General features: G+C 36.4%; 1 protein-coding gene across 1 annotated transcript in view; it reads left to right on the top strand.

Moving 5' to 3' along the window:
* The window catches only part of tex10 (testis expressed 10), a 120,231-nt gene that overhangs the window by 65,517 nt on the left and 33,952 nt on the right, over positions 1-20,762 (top strand). Inside the window, exons 10-11 of the mRNA XM_051935563.1 lie at positions 13,910-13,998; positions 17,963-18,087. Coding sequence (XP_051791523.1) covers positions 13,910-13,998; positions 17,963-18,087 — 214 coding nt within the window. The remainder of the gene's footprint in view (positions 1-13,909; positions 13,999-17,962; positions 18,088-20,762) is intronic.

A 20,762-nucleotide genomic window follows, 5' to 3' on the forward strand; every position in this document is an offset into this window, starting at 1 on the left:
ATTAATTTACAGCATGTCCTGTGTTTCTGCGGTGGGTTGGCACCCTGCCCGGGATTGGTTCCTGCCTTGTGCCCTGTGTTGGCTGGGATTGGCTCCAGCAGACCCCCGTGACCCTGTGTTCGGACTCAGCGGGTTGGAAAATGGATGGATGGATGTCCTCTGTTTTCAGATGACCTGCACACAAAGCTAATGTGCATACATAACTGATAGTAGATAGAGTATTCATCTTTGTGCAGTGTGGCATGTTAGGAGTCTTTGATATACTGGTAAAATTACTCGTTAATATGAAGGATTCACAGGTCTTATAATGAAGTACGCAATATCAAGTGAAATGTGTCTCACATAGCTCACTTTCCAAAGTGAAATTATTTTAGTAGGTCACATTGCGTAGATAAATAACCACTTTACTGATGTTTTATATGCATAATAAAGATGAAAAGAAGCCTTCCTTAATATCTTTTTACATAAGAGTAAATGAGTAAGAGATGTATTTTTGCAGTACCTAAAATAAAGTGTTACCCATTTTCTTCCTTTTTTTGCTTACAGTTGAAAGTAGTGTGCAACCTTCCAATATTGCAGTTTTCTTTGCATGAATGGCAGGGCTATTACAGCTAATATTTATTATACAAGCCTTTTTTTGGAGACAGCAGAAATGCAAGGGAATTAATTTTTTGACCCCATGAAACAGATTTTTATAGGCACTGTCCATTGATTGTTTATTTTCCCTTGGAATAAGTGAAATGCTTTACGAGGAGTAAAACTCTATGTCAGATCCAGTTTGGTTAATGAAGCCAGCATTGATAGGATAATATTCAGAACAGTTAGTGTTATTGATACTCCTAGTTTTAGGTTGCTTATACTAGGATTTACAAAGACAGCCATTATCTTGAAATAATATACAGAATAGTGCTTGTAACTTCAGCATGTTCCTTTTGCCAATTTAACATAACTACCCTTCATCTGTGCCTTTTGAAATCACTAGAAGTTAAATAATGATGGCCAAAACACATGGAGTGTACCCCATCAATGATACATTATTATTGACAGTTGTCAAACATCTAGCGATCACCTTAAGTTACTATCTAAACTTGCCAAAGAGCATGGTTGTACACACCGTCCAACTAGGAAAGCCTGGTAGCACTTCCAACATGTTAGACAAGAGCAGCTAGAAGGAAAAAAAAATTTGCTTGAGAATAGAGTTATTGTATGCAAAAGAAGGTCTTTGCCTGGGGCATTTTTTGTGACCTAATATTACCAGTGTTGTGTTTTGCTGCATTGCTCCATTACATTTGGCCTGCTAATGACAAGCAATGGCCGTAGAAGTAACAGTGGAATTCTTTATTCTTAATGAAACAGAGATCAGTGTCAAGTAGCACAGGTTCCTAAAATACATTAAATATTTTTTCATATATATAATAGTGTAAACATAAGTAACTAATTATAAGTATAGAAAGCATTAGAAAACCACTTTTATTTTTTGTAGTTCCTTCCTGTGGTAATTTATAAGCATAAAGTAAAAAGGGAAACTTATTATTAAAGTATATATTTTGAGGGGAATGTTGTATGCAGTTGCTACAGTTTGTCTTTTGCAAAATACTGTATATGGTGTTATAAATGTGAAATTTTAATACTTTTTCAACAAAAATTGTTATTTATTAACCTCCTTGATGTTAGCCCCAAGCTTGACTCAGGCTCAGAATTCCATTTAAATACTGTTAAATCCGAGTCAGACTTGGAGTGACATGTAATGATCTGCTTTACAGTGTTAAGTCTGAATAACTCTTGTCACAGTATTCTACTGCCATCTAGTGGATGAAATAACATTAAGCTGCAAGAAATCATGACTACAGTAATCCCTCCTCCATCGCGGGGGTTGCGTTCCAGAGCCATCCGCGAAGTAGAAACCATATGTTTATATGGTTATTTTTATATTGTCATGCTTGGGTCACAGATTTGCGCAGAAACACAGGGGGTTGTAGAGAGACAGGAACGTTATTCAAACACTGCAAACAAACATTTGTCTCTTTTTCAAAAATTTAAACTGTGCTCCATGACAAGACAGAGATCACAGTTCCGTCTCACAATTAAAAGAATGCAAACATATCTTCCTCTTCAAAGGAGTTCATAGGGCTGTTTGGCTTTTAAGTATGCGAAGCACCGCGGCACAAAGCTGTTGAAGGCGGCAGCTCACACCCCCTCCGTCAGGAGCAGAGAAAGAGAGATAGAGAGAGACAGAGTTTGTTTTTCAAAAGAAAATCAATACGTGCCCTTCGAGCTTTTAAGTATGCGAAGCACCGTGCAGCATGTCGTTTCAGGAAGCAGCTGCACAAAAGATAGCAACGTGAAGATAATCTTTCAGCATTTTTAGACGAGCGTCCGTATCGTCTAGGTGTGCGAACAGCCCCCCTGCTCAATCCCCCTATGTCAGGATCACAGAAAGTCAGCGCAAGAGAGAGAGAAAAGTAAACTGGGTAGCTTCTCAGCCATCTGCCAATAGCGTCCCTTGTATGAAATCAACTGGGCAAACCAACTGAGGAAGCATGTACCAGAAATTAAAAGACCCATTGTCCGCAGAAATCCGCGAACCAGCAAAAAATCTGCGATATATATTTAAATATGCTTACATATAAAATCCGCGATGGAGTGAAGCCGCGAAAGGCGAAGCGCGATATAGCGAGGGATTACTGTAATTCTATGTGTTTTGCCACTTTATGATATCTCATCATTAATAATGAGTGGGGTGTAGTCTTCAACCAAAAACACAATAACAAACAAAAAGCCATAAAGCCAGTTGTAGAACAAACTGAAACTGAACCATTGCTTGAATCAAGAGATAGTAATGACGATGTGAATTGGTCTATAAACATGGACACAGACAGTGTAATACTTGCAAAAATTTAGTTTATTGAAAAAGTTACTTTATTGATGTCTACTAGGCCATATTAATGAAACAAAGTGACCAGTTCGTAGAAAAAAAATTCTGCCTCCTCATAATACATTATTTATATTAAACACTGTACTCTTTATCTTGTCAAGAGCATCTTTATGCCAAGTTTCACGGTCAGAAGCAATCTCTGAAATTATACACAATTGAATAGGAAGGCATGCAATATACATGTAAGCTGGAAAATCTGTTACAGTAGTGACTCTGCTTGTGATGCAGATATTGGATAGATAGGAAGGAAGGAAGGAATATATATATATATATATATATATATATATATATATATATAGTAATCCCTCCTCCATCGCGGGGGTTGCGTTCCAGAGCCACCCGCGAAATAAGAAAATCCGCGAAGTAGAAACCATGTTTATATGGTTATTTTTATATTGTCATGCTTGGGTCACAGATTTGCGCAGAAACACAGGAGGTTGTAGAGAGACAGGAACGTTATTCAAACACTGCAAACCAACATTTGTCTCTTTTTCAAAAGTTTAAACTGTGCTCCATGACAAGACAGAGATGACAGTTCTGTCTCACAATTAAAAGAATGCAAACATATCTTCCTCTTCAAAGGAGTGCGCGTCAGGAGCACAGACTGTCAGAAAGACAGAGGAAAGCAAACAAATCAATAGGGCTGTTTGGCTTTTAAGTATGCAAAGCCGGTACAAAGCTGTTGAAGGCGGCAGCTCACACCCCATGCGTCAGGAGCAGGGAGAGAGAGAGAGAGAGAGACAGATAAAAACAAACAATCAAAAATCAATACGTGCCCTTCGAGCTTTTAAGTATGCGAAGCACCGTGCAGCATGTCGCTTCACGAAGCAGCTGCACAGAAGGTAGCAACGTGAAGATAATCTTTCAGCATTTTTAGACGAGCTTCCGTATCGTCTAGGTGTGCGAACAGCCCCCCTGCTCAATCCCCCTACGTCAGGATCAGAGAAAGTCAGCGCAAGAGAGAGAGAGAGAAAAGTAAGTTGGGTAGCTTCTCAGCCATCTGCCAATAGCGTCCCTTGTATGAAATCAACTGGGCAAACCAACTGAGGAAGCATGTACCAGAAATTAAAAGACCCATTGTCCGCAGAAATCCGCGAACCAGCAAAAAATCCGCGATATATATTTAAATATGCTTACATATAAAATCCGCGATAGAGTGAAGCCGCGAAAGGCGAAGCGTGATATAGCGAGGGATTACTGTATATATATATATATATAATATGAATGGAAGAGAAGGTCTGTGATACGGTTTGCATATTTGCAGTTGGAGATCCACAAAGGGAGAAAAAACGAATCACGTATCATAAAATAATTTTATTCCTGAGCTCCTGAGCAGAACCCCACCCCACCTGGCATTCACTCCCGTATCACCATAATGTGTCAGAAGGCACGGCACGCACCCTGACCAAGTGGGGCATCAGAATAGCACATAAACCCACCAACAATCTGCGCATGGTCCTGTTTAATGCTAAAAACAAGAAATCGACAGCCGAAACACGAAACGCAGTTTATAGTATTCCATGCAATTCTTGCTCAGCTGTATACATAGGACAAACGTCAAAAAAAATCTCAACACGTGTACAGGAACATTGCAACGCCGTCAGAAGAAAGGACGCACTATCTTTGATATATGCACATACTAAATCGACAGGACACACATTCAACTGGGACAACGTAAAAGTAAAATTTAAGGCCAGTACAAAAAGCGCCAGAGAGTTGGCCGAGTCTTGGCTATCAGATGAAAACGCCATCAACAGACACTTGGACATAAACCCAGCATATGCCAACTTAAGAAGGACATATACACATTAATTAAACTATACAACCCCCCATCCCCCCCCCTTGATCATACTGACTTAGTCACCTCATAAGCCTAAAGAATAGAAAGGCTAGATTGGACTTTGCTAAAGAACATCTAAAAAAGCCAGCACAGTTCTGGAAAAACATTCTTTGGACAGATGAAACCAAGATCAACCTCTACCAGAATGATGGCAAGAAGAAAGTATGGAGAAGGCGTGGAACAGCTCATTATCCAAAGCATACCACATCATCTGTAAAACACGGTGGAGGCAGTGTGATGGCTTGGATGTGCATGGCTGCCAGTGGCACTGGGACACTAGTGTTTATTGATGATGTGACACAGGACAGAAGCAGCCGAATGAATTCTGAGGTGTTCAGAGACGTACTGTCTGCTCAAATCCAGCTAAATGTAGTCAAATTGATTGGGCGGCGTTTTATGATACAGATGGACAATGACCCAAAACGTACAGCCAGAGCAACCCAGGAGTTTATTAAAGCAAAGAAGTGGAAAATTCTTGAATGGCCAAGTCAGTCACCTGATCTTAACCCAACTGAGCATGCATTTCACTTGTTGAAGACTAAACTTCAGACAGAAAGGCCCACAAACAAACAGCAACTGAAAGCCACTGCAGTAAAGGCCTGGCAGAGCATTAAAAAGGGAGGAAACCCAGCATCTGGTGATGTCCATGAGTTCAAGACTTCAGGCTGTGATTGCCAGAAAAGGGTTTTCAACCAAGTATTAGAAATTAACATTTTATTTCCAGTTATTTAATTTGTCCAATTACTTTTGAGCCCCTGAAATGAAGGGATTGTGTTACAAAAATGCTTTAGTTGCCTCACATTCTTATGCAATCGTTTTGTTCACCCTACTGAATTAAAGCTGAAAGTCTGCACTTCAACTGCATCTGAGCTGTTTCATTTAAAATTCATTGTAATGTACAGAACCAAAATTAGAAAAAAGTTGTCTCTGTCCAAATATTTATGGACCTAACTATATATATCCATCCACTTTCCAACCCGCTGAATCCAAACTAATATATATATATATATATATATATATATATATATATATATATATACTAATAAAAGGCAAAGCCCTCACTGACTCACTCACTCATCACTAATTCTCCAACTTCCCGTGTAGGTGGAAGGCTGAAATTCGGCAGGTTCATCTTTACAGCTTACTTACAAAAGTTAGGCAGGTTTCATTTCGAAATTCAAAGCGTAACGGTCATAAGTGGAACCTCTTTTTTGTCCATATACTGTAATGGACTGCAGCTCGCTGGCTGTGGGAGGCGGAGTTGCGTATCGCGTCATCACGTCTCCCACGTAATCACGTGAACTGACTGTGAACGTAGAAAGTACGCAGTACGTAGAAAACAAGGAAGAGCCCCAAAGAGCGCTGAAGAAAACATTCATTACACAATTGAGAAGGCAGCGAAACAATAAGAAGCGAGCGAGTGACACATACAAGCATATTCATAAGTGCAGCTAAGGCGGAAACAAAGCACGGTGTAAACCGTAAGTTTAAATTAAGTTTGGTAAGATTGCTTTTCTCCTGTACAACTATACGTTGCATTCTCAACAGTAAGCTTGCACGACTTGGTCATATTACAACCGGAGTGCTAAACTGACAACGTGGTATACAAAGAGAACTATAACAATCGTAATAAACGAACAATAAAACAGCGGAGAATCCGTGGATTAAATAAAAAGGCTGCTTCCTTGGCGAAGCAAGGATAAAGGATGGCCTTATATGGCGTTCATTTATAAAACAGCGGAGAAGCTGTGTAAAGTCTGCTTCACAAAAAAAAACAGCAGAGCGCCTTATATGAGCAGGCAGTCAGCTAAAGAAGGGAATCAATAAATAACTATAATCGTAATAAACGAACAAAAAATAGCGGATAATCCGCGGATTACATAAAGGAAATGGGTACCTGAACAGAAAAGTGAGTCTCAAATACCTACACAATAACTATAACAATCGTAATAAACGAACAATAAAACAATACAGAACCGCTAAGCAAGGAGAAAGGACGGCCTTATATGGCGTTCGTAAAGGCAGCTTCACAAAAAAACAGATCCTTAACAAATTGTTATTGGTATATTTTCCCTCAATTTAAAAAGGTTTTCTTTTCTTCTTAATTAAAATTTAAAAGCAATACTTCACCGCTTCGCCTCTAGCGCTGACGTCCGAGGTTCGATTCCCGTAAGGGAGTGCAGTGAGTGTGTACGCCTGATGAGTCAAGAATTAGGGCGAAACACGTGTCGCGTACTCTGCATTATTTGACAGTAAACTATTTTCAACCATTCTATGATCTGCTTCTCACAACTGAAGGCACCGTGGCGGATGTTAGCTGACTTTCTGGCCAACCATAAGCGTTACCTGGTAGGTAACCACCCATACAATCAGATTGTGATTCAGACTACGAATGCCGTGAATGAATATATATATATATATATATATATATATATATATATATATATATTATATATATAATGTGTGTGTGTGAATGTATGTATGTATGTATATATGTATGTCTATATATATATATATATATATATATATATATATATATATATATATATATATATATATATATATATATATATATATATATATATATATATATATATATATATATATATATATGTGCATATGTATATATATGTGTATATATATATATATATATATATATATATGTAGATATGTATATATTTATATGTCTATATATGTACATATGTATATACATATGTAGATATGTAAATTTGTATATGTATATATATGTATATGTATATGTGGATGTGTATATGTATGTATATGTATATATATATGTATATATATGTTTACATAACCTCTTTAACACACTACTTCTCTGTTGCGAAGCGCGGGTATTTTGCTAGTATATATATATATATATATATATATATATATATATATATATATATATATATATACATACACATATATATATATACACAAACACTGTGGTCTTAACTCACACGTTAATGACTAGGAAGGATGAACATAATAAAAAAGAAAAGCTTCTTACTCGGCAGTTACACTCACATTGAGGAATTTCACAGGTGAATTGCTGTTGGTATAAAGGAGCCCCAGTAGTGTTTTCTGACATAACTGAGTCTGCCTTTTTAATTAGCTTGTTCATTCGGTGTGTCTCACTTGAAGTGATATTACCTGCCAGGTACACCACCACGTAGAAAATAGCATTGGCCCTCACAGAGCTGTAGAAGATGTGAATGATGTCACTACCAACATTAAAGGAACACAGTCTCCTAAGAAAAAAAGAGAGTAAAAATAAGAGTTTTACCCCTTAACAGAAATCGGGTAGTACTGAAGGCACTGGAGAAATCGACAAACATGATCCTCACAGTATTGCCAGCTTTGTCCAGGTGAGAATAAGCTTTGTGGAGCGGATACATAACTGCATCTTTCACACCAAGCTTTGTCCAGTTTGCAAATTGCAGTTGTTTAAGGTGAGGAGCAACTCCTTAAAAGTGTTTATGATGTGAGATGTAATGAAATGTACATAATGTAATGAAAGTAGAAACCAGTGCACTCTTTAAGGACTAGGACAGTATATCTTGAAAGTCTATCTTGTACTATTGTCAAGATTTCACCTTTATTATAGCCAGCCCAAGAAAATTTTGTACACCTTTTTTAAGCCTCTAGTTAACTTCAACTATGAAAATAGTAATAATGTGACACTAATGTCAATTAAGCATTGTACATTGTACATTGTCCTCAGTTAACTTTTTCAGCCTTTCCTATTGGCTGGGAAGGCTACCTAGTTTGATAAAGGTCAGCATCATTAAGACTATGTGTGTGTGCGTGTGAGAGAGAGAGAGAGAGAGAGAGCTTATTTTAGCAAGTATAATGGACATAATAACACTGGTATAGAAATAACCACAGAAAATAGAAAAATGTTTCAAGCATTAGCTGATATTGCACATCTGGCACTGGCAAGCAACTTTTTATGGCTGATATCTGGAGCCGATTGTTTTATTTTTTTTGCAGTCAGATTGAACCCTTTGAATAGGCTCATCAGTTTCAGAATATTCCCATTCTTCAGTTGTCAAGATGAATGATTCAAGCCAAGATTCTGTTTCTTTCAGATAGAGTTTGGGATTGTAAAAATCAATATTTTATGTTGTTACATGCTGGTGTATTTCAGGTGTTAAACATCTAAAAAGAAATATCTGTTTTACCGAGTTTATCGTGTGTTCATGTGTAAAAAGGAAAAGAAAATCCAGTATCATGTGCACCTCATAACAGGCACACACTAAGAAGAGTATGCAAACTTCACATGGACAACAACCTGGCACAGGGCTCAAACCTAGGGAGCTGCATTTGTGAGGCAGCACTGCCCACTGTTGCATCACGTCCCACTTTATAGTATATTAAGTGTTGCATTTGAATGGTTTAGCCTGTTTTCTGGTGAGGAAAATGAATGGAGTTTTTTTTAAATTTGCCTTTATCATAATTTTTTGCAAAAAAATTAAAAAAGAATCATCTCTAATTAAAATTGTTCCTGATTTAGAAAAATAATTATATTTATGACCCAGGGATCAGCCACTGTTTCTGTACTATTTAATTTCATACAATTCACCTTGATGCAGGTGCATACATCAGAATTTGGAGCATCCAGTTCTGAGAAAACTTTACCTGAATCAGGCTGCAACAACTTATCTATATGAATAATAATAGATAGTGAAAATTGTGACAAACATATGTTTAGTATGATTATTACATATTGTTACATATTGGGAACATCACTTCATCTACAAAAAATATTTTTATCACATTTTACGTTATGGTGGGGGTGGGAGATGTAAATTCTGTGAATGGCCAAAAACCAAAAGTGCTGAGTCATTTCAACTGCACATTGTGTAAGAAATCCCAAGTCTTGCAAGATCGGTAGACATGTGTTCATTTGGCGTAGGAGTACAACAGTGACCACATGTAAAGAAAATTTTTCAAAGTAGTGCAGATTCCTCCCTCATTCAAACTTAGGAGCACAGTCTGAAAACACTTTCATTGTCACTTTCTTCTGTTTTTTTCCAGTTGTTCTAAATCCTTTTCTGAATTCTATGCAAGTCATCAAAAATACACTTTTTTTGGGGGAGTACAGTAATCCCTCCTCCATCGCGGGGGTTGCGTTCCAGAGCCACCCGCGAAATAAGAAAATCCGCGAAGTAGAAACCATATGTTTATATGGTTATTTTTATATTGTCATGCTTGGGTCACAGATTTGCGCAGAAACACAGGAGGTTGTAGAGAGACAGGAACGTTATTCAAACATTGCAAACAAACATTTGTCTCTTTTTCAAAAGTTTAAACTGTGCTCCATGACAAGACAGAGATGACAGTTCAGTCTCACAATTAAAAGAATGCAAACATATCTTCCTCTTCAAAGGAGCAAATAAATCAATAGTGCTGTTTGCTTTTAAGTATGCGAAGCACCACGGCACAAAGCTGTTGAAGGCGGCAGCTCACACCCCCTCCGTCAGGAGCAGGAAGAGACAGAGAGAGAGGAGACAGATAAAAAAATCAATACGTGCCCTTTGAGCTTTTAAGTATGCGAAGCACCGTGCAGCATACTTAAAAGCTGCACACAGAAGGTAGCAAAGTGAAGATAATCTTTCAGCATTTTTAGATGAGCGTCCGTATTGTCTAGGTGTGCGAACAGCCCCCCTGCTCACACCCCCTACGTCAGGATCACAGATAGTCAGCGCAAGAGACAGAGAAAGAAAAGTAAGTTGGGTAGCTTCTCAGCCATCTGCCAATAGCGTCCCTTGTATGAAATCAACTGGGCAAACCAACTGAGGAAGCATGTACCAGAAATTAAAAGACCCATTGTCCGCAGAAACCCGCGAAGCAGCGAAAAATCCGCGATATATATTTAAATATGCTTACATATAAAATCCGCGATGGAGTGAAGCCGCGAAGGGCGAAGCGCGATATAGCGAGGGATTACTGTATTTCTTTTGATGAAGCAATGGCGGTTCAGTTAATTTTGCAGTCCTTCCTGCCATGTTTCTGATAAAATCAAACCATGTTAAGCAGTGCACTCTTGGGAGCTTTTGTTGACACTTAACAATAGTTTCAGTCTTCTACTATCCCTGATGCTGAAAACAGGCTTGAAAGTTCTAAACTAGACTTTTTATGGTTGGTATCAAGACTTATTGTTATGTTCTTTTTTGGAAAATGTAATTTAGAGCATATTTGTACTATTGTTATGAAGGAGAGGGTAATGCAAGGCATAACCTTTTTATTTTTGAATAAAATGCCTGCACTTTTGCATAAAAGTTGCATTTTGCAAAATTTCAAATAATTGAACTACTAATTGGCCAACATATTGATTAACAAAATACTTGCTAGTTACAGCCCCACACTAAACAAAGTGATACTCTGTCACATTTAGTTATATAAATTGCATAGCAGACAATCAAAATTACTATAAAAATATTTTGTAATTTAATAAGTTAAATTATTTGTTAATTTTAATTTTAATTTTTCAAACCCAGTTATTACAATAACGGTCTGTGGGTGTGTAATTAGATATTTAAAAATATTGTGCTAAAGTAATTAAAGCTGATTTATAGTATATTGCATTAAAAATTTTAAAAATGACATTTTTAGTTGCAGCGTCTTCAAATCTGAGACTGATCATTTTTCTTACTGCTCTTTTTCAGACTGTTACAATGATAATTGTGCAGAGTACTAACAAAAGATACCCATTGCTGCGTGGAAAATCACAATAGCAAAGTGCATGTTTCTTTGCTGGACAGATAACTTTCTTTTAGCAAGAAACTATAAACTGGGTGCTGCTTAAAAATAGTGGAAAATGTTATAATTAAAAGAATGTGTGTGTCCTGTGTTTTTTGTCACTCGGGTTAAACTACAGTATATTTTAAAATTAACTTACAGTCCACCGGGATTACTCCCAGAATATTCCAAAGAATCAACCTAAACATTTAATTCACAATTGCACTGCAGTATAGGTTGTAATCCAATGTCCATATTTGCAACATTTATACTACATTGGATGGATGGACATTGGGTTGCAACTTACACTGTAGTGCTAGTGCAAAGTAAATGCTCAGGCTGATCCTTAGAGTATTCTGGGAGATCTTTTAAGTAATCACTAGGAATGTCATATTCTGTTTTGTCCATAATGTAAGTTCTGTCAAAGCACAATGCTTTTTACTTAAATGATGATCATATTAAGCAGGCTGTACCCCATTGTTGAAAGCTTTTCAATTTTATTTTTAGAAAATTTCTTGGAACGTTTAGCTTCAGATTATTTGTGTATATCAGAAACAGCAATCTATATATGTGTTCTTTTAGATGTTGTATACTGTCAATAAGTATGAAGTCTTCCTTATGTGTCAGATATATGTTAATGCTGGAATGCCAGGGTTAATGTGTCTTTCTGCCTCCTGCTTGTCTGGACCTCCGTATTGCATGACCCAATTGCTAGTTTCAGTGGTTTTTAATTAGACACGGCTGCTTATTACTGCAAGTGAGTGTTCTGTTGATGACGGCTTCTGGCACTTAATTATAGAGTCTTAACAAGAGAACGGTCGCGTTTTTGTCCTTAAACCTTCTTGCATGTATGGGGTCCAAATACAGCTCTGATTCATTGTTGCCACTGCCGGTTTTGGAGTCACAGTATTGGCCTAATGATATAAATTAGTTTGATGAGATCTGCTGTGCACAGCTGTCATCTGTGACTAGAAATCTGTCTACTCTCTCTTCTACTAAATGTAACTCTCCATAGTCAACTATTTGACACTTGCATTAAGACAACTTGTAATCGTTGTCAATGCCAACTGCTGTGAAGCATATACAGTTAGTATTGCTAGGTTTTCTTCCAGTGAATTTGCCTGAAGGTAGGTTGTCATAATGTGTTACTACTGCAGTTGCAGAAACACATATTGTATAAATAAAACTGTATTCTTCAAACTTTCATAATATTAAAAGAATTGATTTCTCCATTTTTATCTTGAGCCATGTTTCTTTAAATGTAGCAGTTGTAATACCAGACATGAACCTTATGTTTAGCCATAGTTCGAAGCCAGTACAGGAGGGTGTTCTGTTTTTATACTAGTGAACTGGTGGTGTCGCTGTTGTTACCTGCCAGAGTTGCTTTGCATATCTTCTGACATTAGGAGCAGTTTGGAATAGTGTGAACTCTTCCCTGGGAATGGGAGTTGGTTAGACAGAGGTCCTGTCTTTCTGTCAACAAATCATGTGTCCCATCCAAGCTTCAATTCTTTAAAAATAAAAAAGTGTAAACTTTTGAACTGTGCATGCCAGTATAAATGCATCAGGAGAGTAAAGAAATGTATAACATTTCAATCTGCTTTTTGAGGAAGTAAAGCATAGTGGTGCATTGGTTAGTGCTGATCCATTGCATCTTCAGGAAAGTTTGTTTATGTCATAGTGCAGTCCTCCTGTGTCATGGATGTTTCTCCAGGCACCCCAGTTTTCCACCCCATCCCAAACAGTTGTGTTAGTTTGATTGTCTATTTAAAATGCCCTTGTGTGAGTTGAGTATGGGAATGAACATAAGAGTGTGCCTGTCACTACGACAGTACCCAATGACCGATTGGGATCCAGCTCTAGTTTGATTCCTGTCTTGTGCTTATTGTTAATGTCAGTTTCTAGCCATCAGGATCCTGAACTGATTTAAGCAGATTTAATAATGAGCAGGCTTCATTTTAGTTTACAGGTTTTCTTATATTGAACACTATCTGAAGGCACTTATTTCCCTTAACTTTTTACAAAATGAGTAGAGGGAAATTAAGTAACTTGCTCTGTCATAGAGATTTTCAGATGTAATTTCTTAGCCACTAGGTCACACTGCCATCTATGTGAAATAACTTGAATGATATGCTGACAAATTGTGTCAAATTTTGAATAGTGACTATTGGTTTTATGTTTGTGTGTGTGTGTATGGTCTATTTTTGGTTTTTACTTTGATGCATGGTATTGCAGAAGCTCTTGACCGCAAAATTGTTTAAATGAATCCAGTAAATGATTGAATGATCATTCTTGATAATTGGGTTAAATTTCACTTTCCTTATTTCGTGTTTCTATGGTAAATTCTTTTCCTAATCCTCCTACTTATTTTTTTTTTTCTTTTGCAGGTCCTCTTTTGTGGCATGGGTGAACTATAATCAAGAAGTGGCAGTGTCAGATGCAGATTATTTCAGCTTTCTGTTTTCCTGCTTGACAGGTGAGAATTGAATAATAAATATGTGGTTATGTCTATTGTAAACACTGCCAGAGCAGTTTTAGGAAGACAAAACCTATTCTTCAGTCACTTTTACTGAGAATTTTAATAGTTATCTGGCTTTTTCTTCTCTGTTCTGAATATTAATGCATGAATGTTGTATGGAAAGCAAGTTGTAAGAGAATACCTCCTAACTCTCACATATCTGAGATATTAGTCACGTCATTCCCATTTATATCAGCATTTTTTGTTTTTATTGCCAAACTGGTGTCTTTTAAATTCAGTGTATCTCTATACAATGTAAACCCAGTTGAGCGATTGATAACATATCTGTAATAGTAACCAGTTCACAATAATAAGGAACAAAATATATTACATTTTTTGACCTTGTCACAACATTCTGAAGAATGTTGCATGCAGAGTGCTACAGTATATTTGTAACACTGCAGTTAAAAAGTTCCACTAATCTATCATGCTAAGGCATTCAAAATTAGCAGACTTTTGATATAAATGGTTTTATTATACAGTAAGGATACAGAGGTGCATTTATTCTTGTCAGGGAAATTACTTCTGGGTTATTACATTAGCAAATAAATGTCTGTGCTTACAAAAGATAAATGGTAAATTTCTCAGGTATAGCAGTGGAAACATTTGTTTTGGATTTAGATTGTGTTAAGATTTTTGTAAAATGATGTTTTCTAACAGCATTGATTGCTAACTACAAATATATAAGGAAAACTATATTCAATAATGAAATATTTTATGTTTTAAAATTTGGAAATCTTTACCATTCTAGATAAAATTGTTTTTCCTTTAAAAATCATAATTTTATGAAATGCATTACAAGAATGTATATAAAATACAAACAAAAATTCAATCAGTGTTAATACTATATGTCTATGTTCTAAATTTAATCATTATTAGAACCCCTACCCAGTTGAAAGAGCTATGTGGGCAGAAATCCCAGTATACTGTATTGAACATTACTCTATTCCTTTTCATAAAGAGGAAGTTTGGAATACAGCTGCAGAGATTAACAATGGTTCCTCACAAGTAAAATTAGAGAAAACACTGAAAGCTAATGCAAGGAATAAAGTAAGAATTTTTACACAGTAGAGTATAATAAAGGTGAGGCCTCTGTCCATTATTTCTTTGATAAAGCTGTCACAAGTATACATGCTTTAACATTTCTGAATGAAAAAGAAGGTATCAAAACCGTGTTTGCTTTGTTAGCCAAGGAAACGAGTTTCTATACAGACTGTTCAATATATACCTTACTCTGCTTCGGCACTTAATAATTATTGCCATTTTGCACACAATCTGGTGGTGCAGCATTAGCTCATAATGCACTATGGGGTTAAAGTAAAAGGGACTTGAAGTGTTTGTTTTTTCTGTCATGTTGTAAAAAAATTTGATTCCAGCCTGGTCATGATCTATGTGAAATCTGCACATTCTCCCAAAGTCCGCATGGATTATTACCTGTTTACTCTGGTGTTCAGCAGTTACTGGAATTGATATATTATTTAATAATATATTTCTCTCAAAGACAGGTGTTAAGACAAGTGGCATTTCAAATTATTTTTGCAGATTAAATCACACAGAATTTAGTTTGCCTTAACAAGAACCAAGAACAACCAACATATGATATACTGTTCAACTTATCTTGATGTCTAGTTATGTAAGACATTGAGCTTTTTGGGCTTCCCCTATATTTTTGGCACTAGACCCAAAAGAAGACTAATTTTTAGGCCATTTCTGGACCATGTATTATGCTGTAAATGTGTATTCTTATTATAAAGAGTAAACAAAATCATCATCCTCATCCTAAGGTGTTCACTCCGTAATGGAATAGGGGAGTCAAAGTTACTCCTTTTTATAAAACTTAAAAAAAAAAAAAAAAATAGGGATCTGTAACGTAAGCAATGTAGAGTGTCATTTTATGCTTTTCTCAAGGTTACTGATCACAAATATGTTGATATTCTTTAAAGTTTGATTCAGTACTTGTGGTCCTAGCCGTCTAAGAGTCATTTTGAAAAGGTTAATAAAATCACAAATTTCAGACATAAGCATATGGACTATTTAAGGGTTAGTGATTATAAATATGGACCTAGCACTCTATGGACCTCTATCAGAGAGTTAAAAACAACAAATTTATATTATTATTGAAAATATTTAGTCTTAGCATTTAAACTGAAGCACACATTTTAATAGTTCAAGCATTTCTTGTTTATTATAAACTTCTATCTCATAAAGTAAATCATAAACTTTTTTATTAAAACCCTGAATTTTGGTATTCATAGGCCTAAAACAAGGCAGTAACTCCCTTTTTAAGGGTGACAAAAGCTATGGAGAATACTGTTGCAAATTGAAGTAAATGTCATGCATTCATTGTTTTACACTAATATGATTGATGAATGACCAAACCCTAGCTGAATTGTATTAATGTCTTCAACAAAATAATTTGGATAACATCTGTCCTGTTAACTCTGCTGTCCCTATATGTTATATTAATAACCCCCTTTTGATGGGCTTGTGAATTACCGTATTTTTCGCTCCATAAGACGCACTTTTTTTTCCCCAAAAGTGGGTGGAAATGTCTGTGCATCTTATGGAGCAAATATTGTGTCACAGACTATGATGTGTATTACCTGACAAAAGTCGACATCCAGGGGTAGAGGGCGACAATCAACTGTTAATGGTGACAAAACTCACTGTTACGTTACAGGCATCCTCTCTCTGCTTGGAGGAATGTTAGACTTATTGACTCGGCATCTAATTCTTGCGTGTGCGTGAGTTAGGAAATGTAAATAAATGTAAACAAAGGCAAGATGGCATCGACATCTCACGAGGGAGCAAAGCAAGTGCAGAAAACAAAATTCTCAGCAGTCGGACTCTGATTTTTCAGAATCTGATTTTGTTGAGAGTGATCAGGAGATTGAGCAAGAGAGTGAGGAACTGGCATCAGCTGATCGGACACCAGCCGATGCCGCGCCAGCTGAGCGCATTCACACAGCTGATGCACCTACGGCAAGGTTCTTGTGGGAGGAATACCCAGAGATTGATCCGTGGGAGCCAAACTCGCTATCAGACTTCACAAGACAGCATGGCTTGCTGTTGGACGTGATAGATTACCAGCCACTGGACTACTTCAGGCTGTTCTTTCTAGAGGCTGCCATTCAGCTACTGTCAGACAAGACAAACAGGTATGCAGAGCAATTTTCTGAATCACGGGCTGTGCTTGCACCGCATTCTCGTTTTTTAAAGTGGAAACCCACAATAAAAGATGAGATGAAGGGCTTTGTGGCATTACAAATAGAGATGGGACTAGACTGGCGATATAACTTCAGGGAGCATTGGTCCAAACATGCTTTGTGCCCTGGTGGCTTTGGACAGGTTAATGTCGCGTGATCGGTACGTGTTCCTGCAAAGTGATTGTGAGCAACTGTATGAGGAGTTCATGGGGTTTCCAGAAAACTAGAAGAGTGCTTGAACCTTAAAGTCTGTCCTCATGTGTTAATGACAGTGATGATGATTCTTAATACCGCATTTGACTTTACATGGTTGAAATATTATTCTGCTATATTTTATTAAATATATTACTACACCATTTGGTTCAGAATATTTTTTTTCTTGTTTGTCTCCTCTAAACCTAGGTGCGTCTTATGGTCAGGTGCATCTTGAGGAGTGAAAAATACGGTAAACAGTCCAGTATAATAGGAATGCAAATGCTTTTTTCTGTGTTGCAGTCTAAACTGGTGCAGGTCACTTATTTGGGCAGCCACCTCTCTTTTTAAATGCAGTTATTACGTAATGTCAAAATTGGCAGAGAGGTATAGTATGGGAATAAGATAAGAGAAAACACATTACTATTTCTCTATCATTTTGGTATTTATGTTGGATTTTGTGTTTCCAGTGTAGTTATGCTTCTGCCTCTAAACTTTTTTTTTTTTTTTCATTTTTGGTCAAGGTTTTGCTGCTGAAGACCTAAACATGCTGCAAAGAAGCAGTGACGTTTACCAGACACAGCTCTCACCCATTTTCCTCTACCTGACTGATGTGGAGAAATTCATGCACCACTGGGATGTGGCTGAGGTAAGCACAGCGACACTAATTGCGATTGACAGATAGCAAGCAGCACTACAGCATTTTGTCCATTTACAGAGTTCCCTTTGAGGCCTAAGCACCTTCAACGGCCTGGAAAGATCATTAGAACAAAAGCATTAAAACTTTCAGGCCCTTGTTTTGTCAGATTTTTTTAAAAAGTCCCCAGCCGAAATGCTTTAATGGTCAGATGCAGCTTTGTTGCAAATAGTAGTAAATAGAAGTGGGGCTCTGCATTTGCACCAGGTCACTTGCTTAGGTAACACTATGATTCTCTCCTGAGAGCGTAGTATTTTAAGATTCAACATTTCTGAATAATTAAGTGTGCGTGTGTTATAAAGGCAAAAGCCTTCACTCTCCTGGACATCATTAAATGTTTGTTTTACGCTTCTTCCTTTTGAATTTTTTTAAATTAAACTTGTTTATTTCTATGAAGTAAAAAAAAAAAAATGTTAGGTTAGGCTACAGAATTAACAGTTCAGGATAACCACTGCAGTAGTCTGGCTTAATAAAAATATATACAGTTTTTAACTTGTTGGGCTGGACTAGTTCAGGTTTATAATAACAAATGCCAGGCATATTTTCGTGAGTTTCTGATTAAAAGAGATTTGACATATATATGCTGTTCAAATCCTTACAGCTATGCTGGCATTGCAGTTGAAACTGACTCAATTCAAAATTTTTGCATATTTTTTATTTTGTTTGACTGTTCAAATTAATTTTGCAAGTGATCTAAATCCAATACTGTGTGTTTCCTGAATGTGCTCCGCAAATGATAAATTAATAAAAACAGATTTGTCAGTCCAATGCAACCTAACAGATCACCAACAGCATGTTGGTTCCTGTGCTATTTGACCTTATTTTCAATGCTTCATGCTTGCATATTCTTCAGCTAATGATGGTAAGAAACTGTAATTAAAACATAAAATTGTAGCTATTGCTTTGCTTATCCAAATGTAGAAACCTGTGGACACTAGAGCAGAGCAAAGAATTGATGGGAGCAAGTTGTGGCATGTTTTGATGCAAAACAGTGGTTTGATAATCTCAGAATGTCAAGGGGCATTGTTACTTGTGTCAGCATCTGCCCACAACACTCTGATAAAAAAAAATAACACATATCAGTGGGGTTGTGTTTGCTGGCCCAAGTTACTGCAAATGCTTATTAAATCTGCTATCTTACTTTCTTTCCTATAGAATGCTGAATTGGTACTGTAAACCACTTTGATTTTCAATGCATGTATATAATGAAGGTAGCATAAACTGTTGTAAAATTTTTGGAGAGTGTAAATTTCCAGATAAATTTGATTCAAGTGTTCAAATGACGGTCACATTAAAGTTGCACATGACCTTGCAGGATTTAGTTTGATCTAAAATGTTCTGATTCCTTGTATTTTTATCAATTTACACTTCTCTAAAAAGACTGGTTCAGTGTCATATATGGATTAAAAAAAGATTAGAATTGACCACATACTTTTTAGCAGATGTCTCAATTTTTTTTTCTTTTAGCTAAAAAATGAGGTGTATTCTCATATTCGAATAAATATAAAAAGTGATTGTGTGGGTGTCACTACATAATAAATACATCCATCACATACGTAATGCTGTTCATCAAGTAAGGTTTTATGGGGCCTATCTTAGAAGCAACATGATGTCAGTCCATTTTAGAACATGCATAAAATGAGTTATTGTTACTTTTACACTGGAGAATTTTTAAAAGAACTGATGATCAGTTTTTGTGGTACTGCTGAGCTGATAAAAGTAATTTAAGTCTCTAGATTAAAGGCACACAGATGTTGGGGGTAGCATGCAAATTCTACACAGAAGGCACATCAGCTTGGAGTCATATCTGGGACTCAGGAAGTGTCTGGCATGCTATTTAATGGCAGTTAACCATAATTAGAAAGAGACCTAACAATACTAACTAATTCTTTATGCTAAAAAGTTAAAATAGATGTACTATAGATATTCTAAGTTGTTTTTGTTTTTTATTTAAATTTAAACTTGTCACTTACAAAAAGGACAGGTTTTCCAGTTTCCTTTATAGTTCACATTTTCTTTTCAAATTATATTTTATCTTCCATAAACATGTATTGTATATAACAGCTTCCTCTATAAATTCAATCTTTAGTCTTTAATTTTTCTGCTCAGGTTAAATTGAAATGCTTACACCGACAGATATATTAAATGTCCAGGTAGAGTTGGGCAGAGTAGCTGTCTGTTTGCTTGCTATTTTCCATTAGTGTTGATTATATGAGAGTTTCCCCAGTGGGCATATAAATATGAACCCAGTGATAATTTCTCGTGGTTGATGGCAAGAATGTGGCAAATGAGTTTTCATTGCTTTTTATCTTGACAGGCCACATTTGTCTGTCAAACTCTTGTACTCTTCTTTTTAATTGAATTGAACTTTAAGTGTTAAATACAATAGTTGTCAACAGCAGAGAACAGTTTGAATGAGAAAATGCAATAAGTCACCTTAACTTTGAGCACAGTTTTATCACAGTTTCTCCACAATTGCTGTCTAATATACCATGAGAAATGAGAAAGCTGTCACTATACGGTATTACTCAAAGAATTAAAAGATGAAATCTTAAATTAATGAGCAATGTAATGGTATACAAGATTAGTTTGGAAAATTATAGATTTTGAGCATGAAACTTCAACCA

Source organism: Erpetoichthys calabaricus, chromosome 13 (assembly GCF_900747795.2).
Source record: "Erpetoichthys calabaricus chromosome 13, fErpCal1.3, whole genome shotgun sequence".
NCBI lineage: Eukaryota > Metazoa > Chordata > Cladistia > Polypteriformes > Polypteridae > Erpetoichthys > Erpetoichthys calabaricus.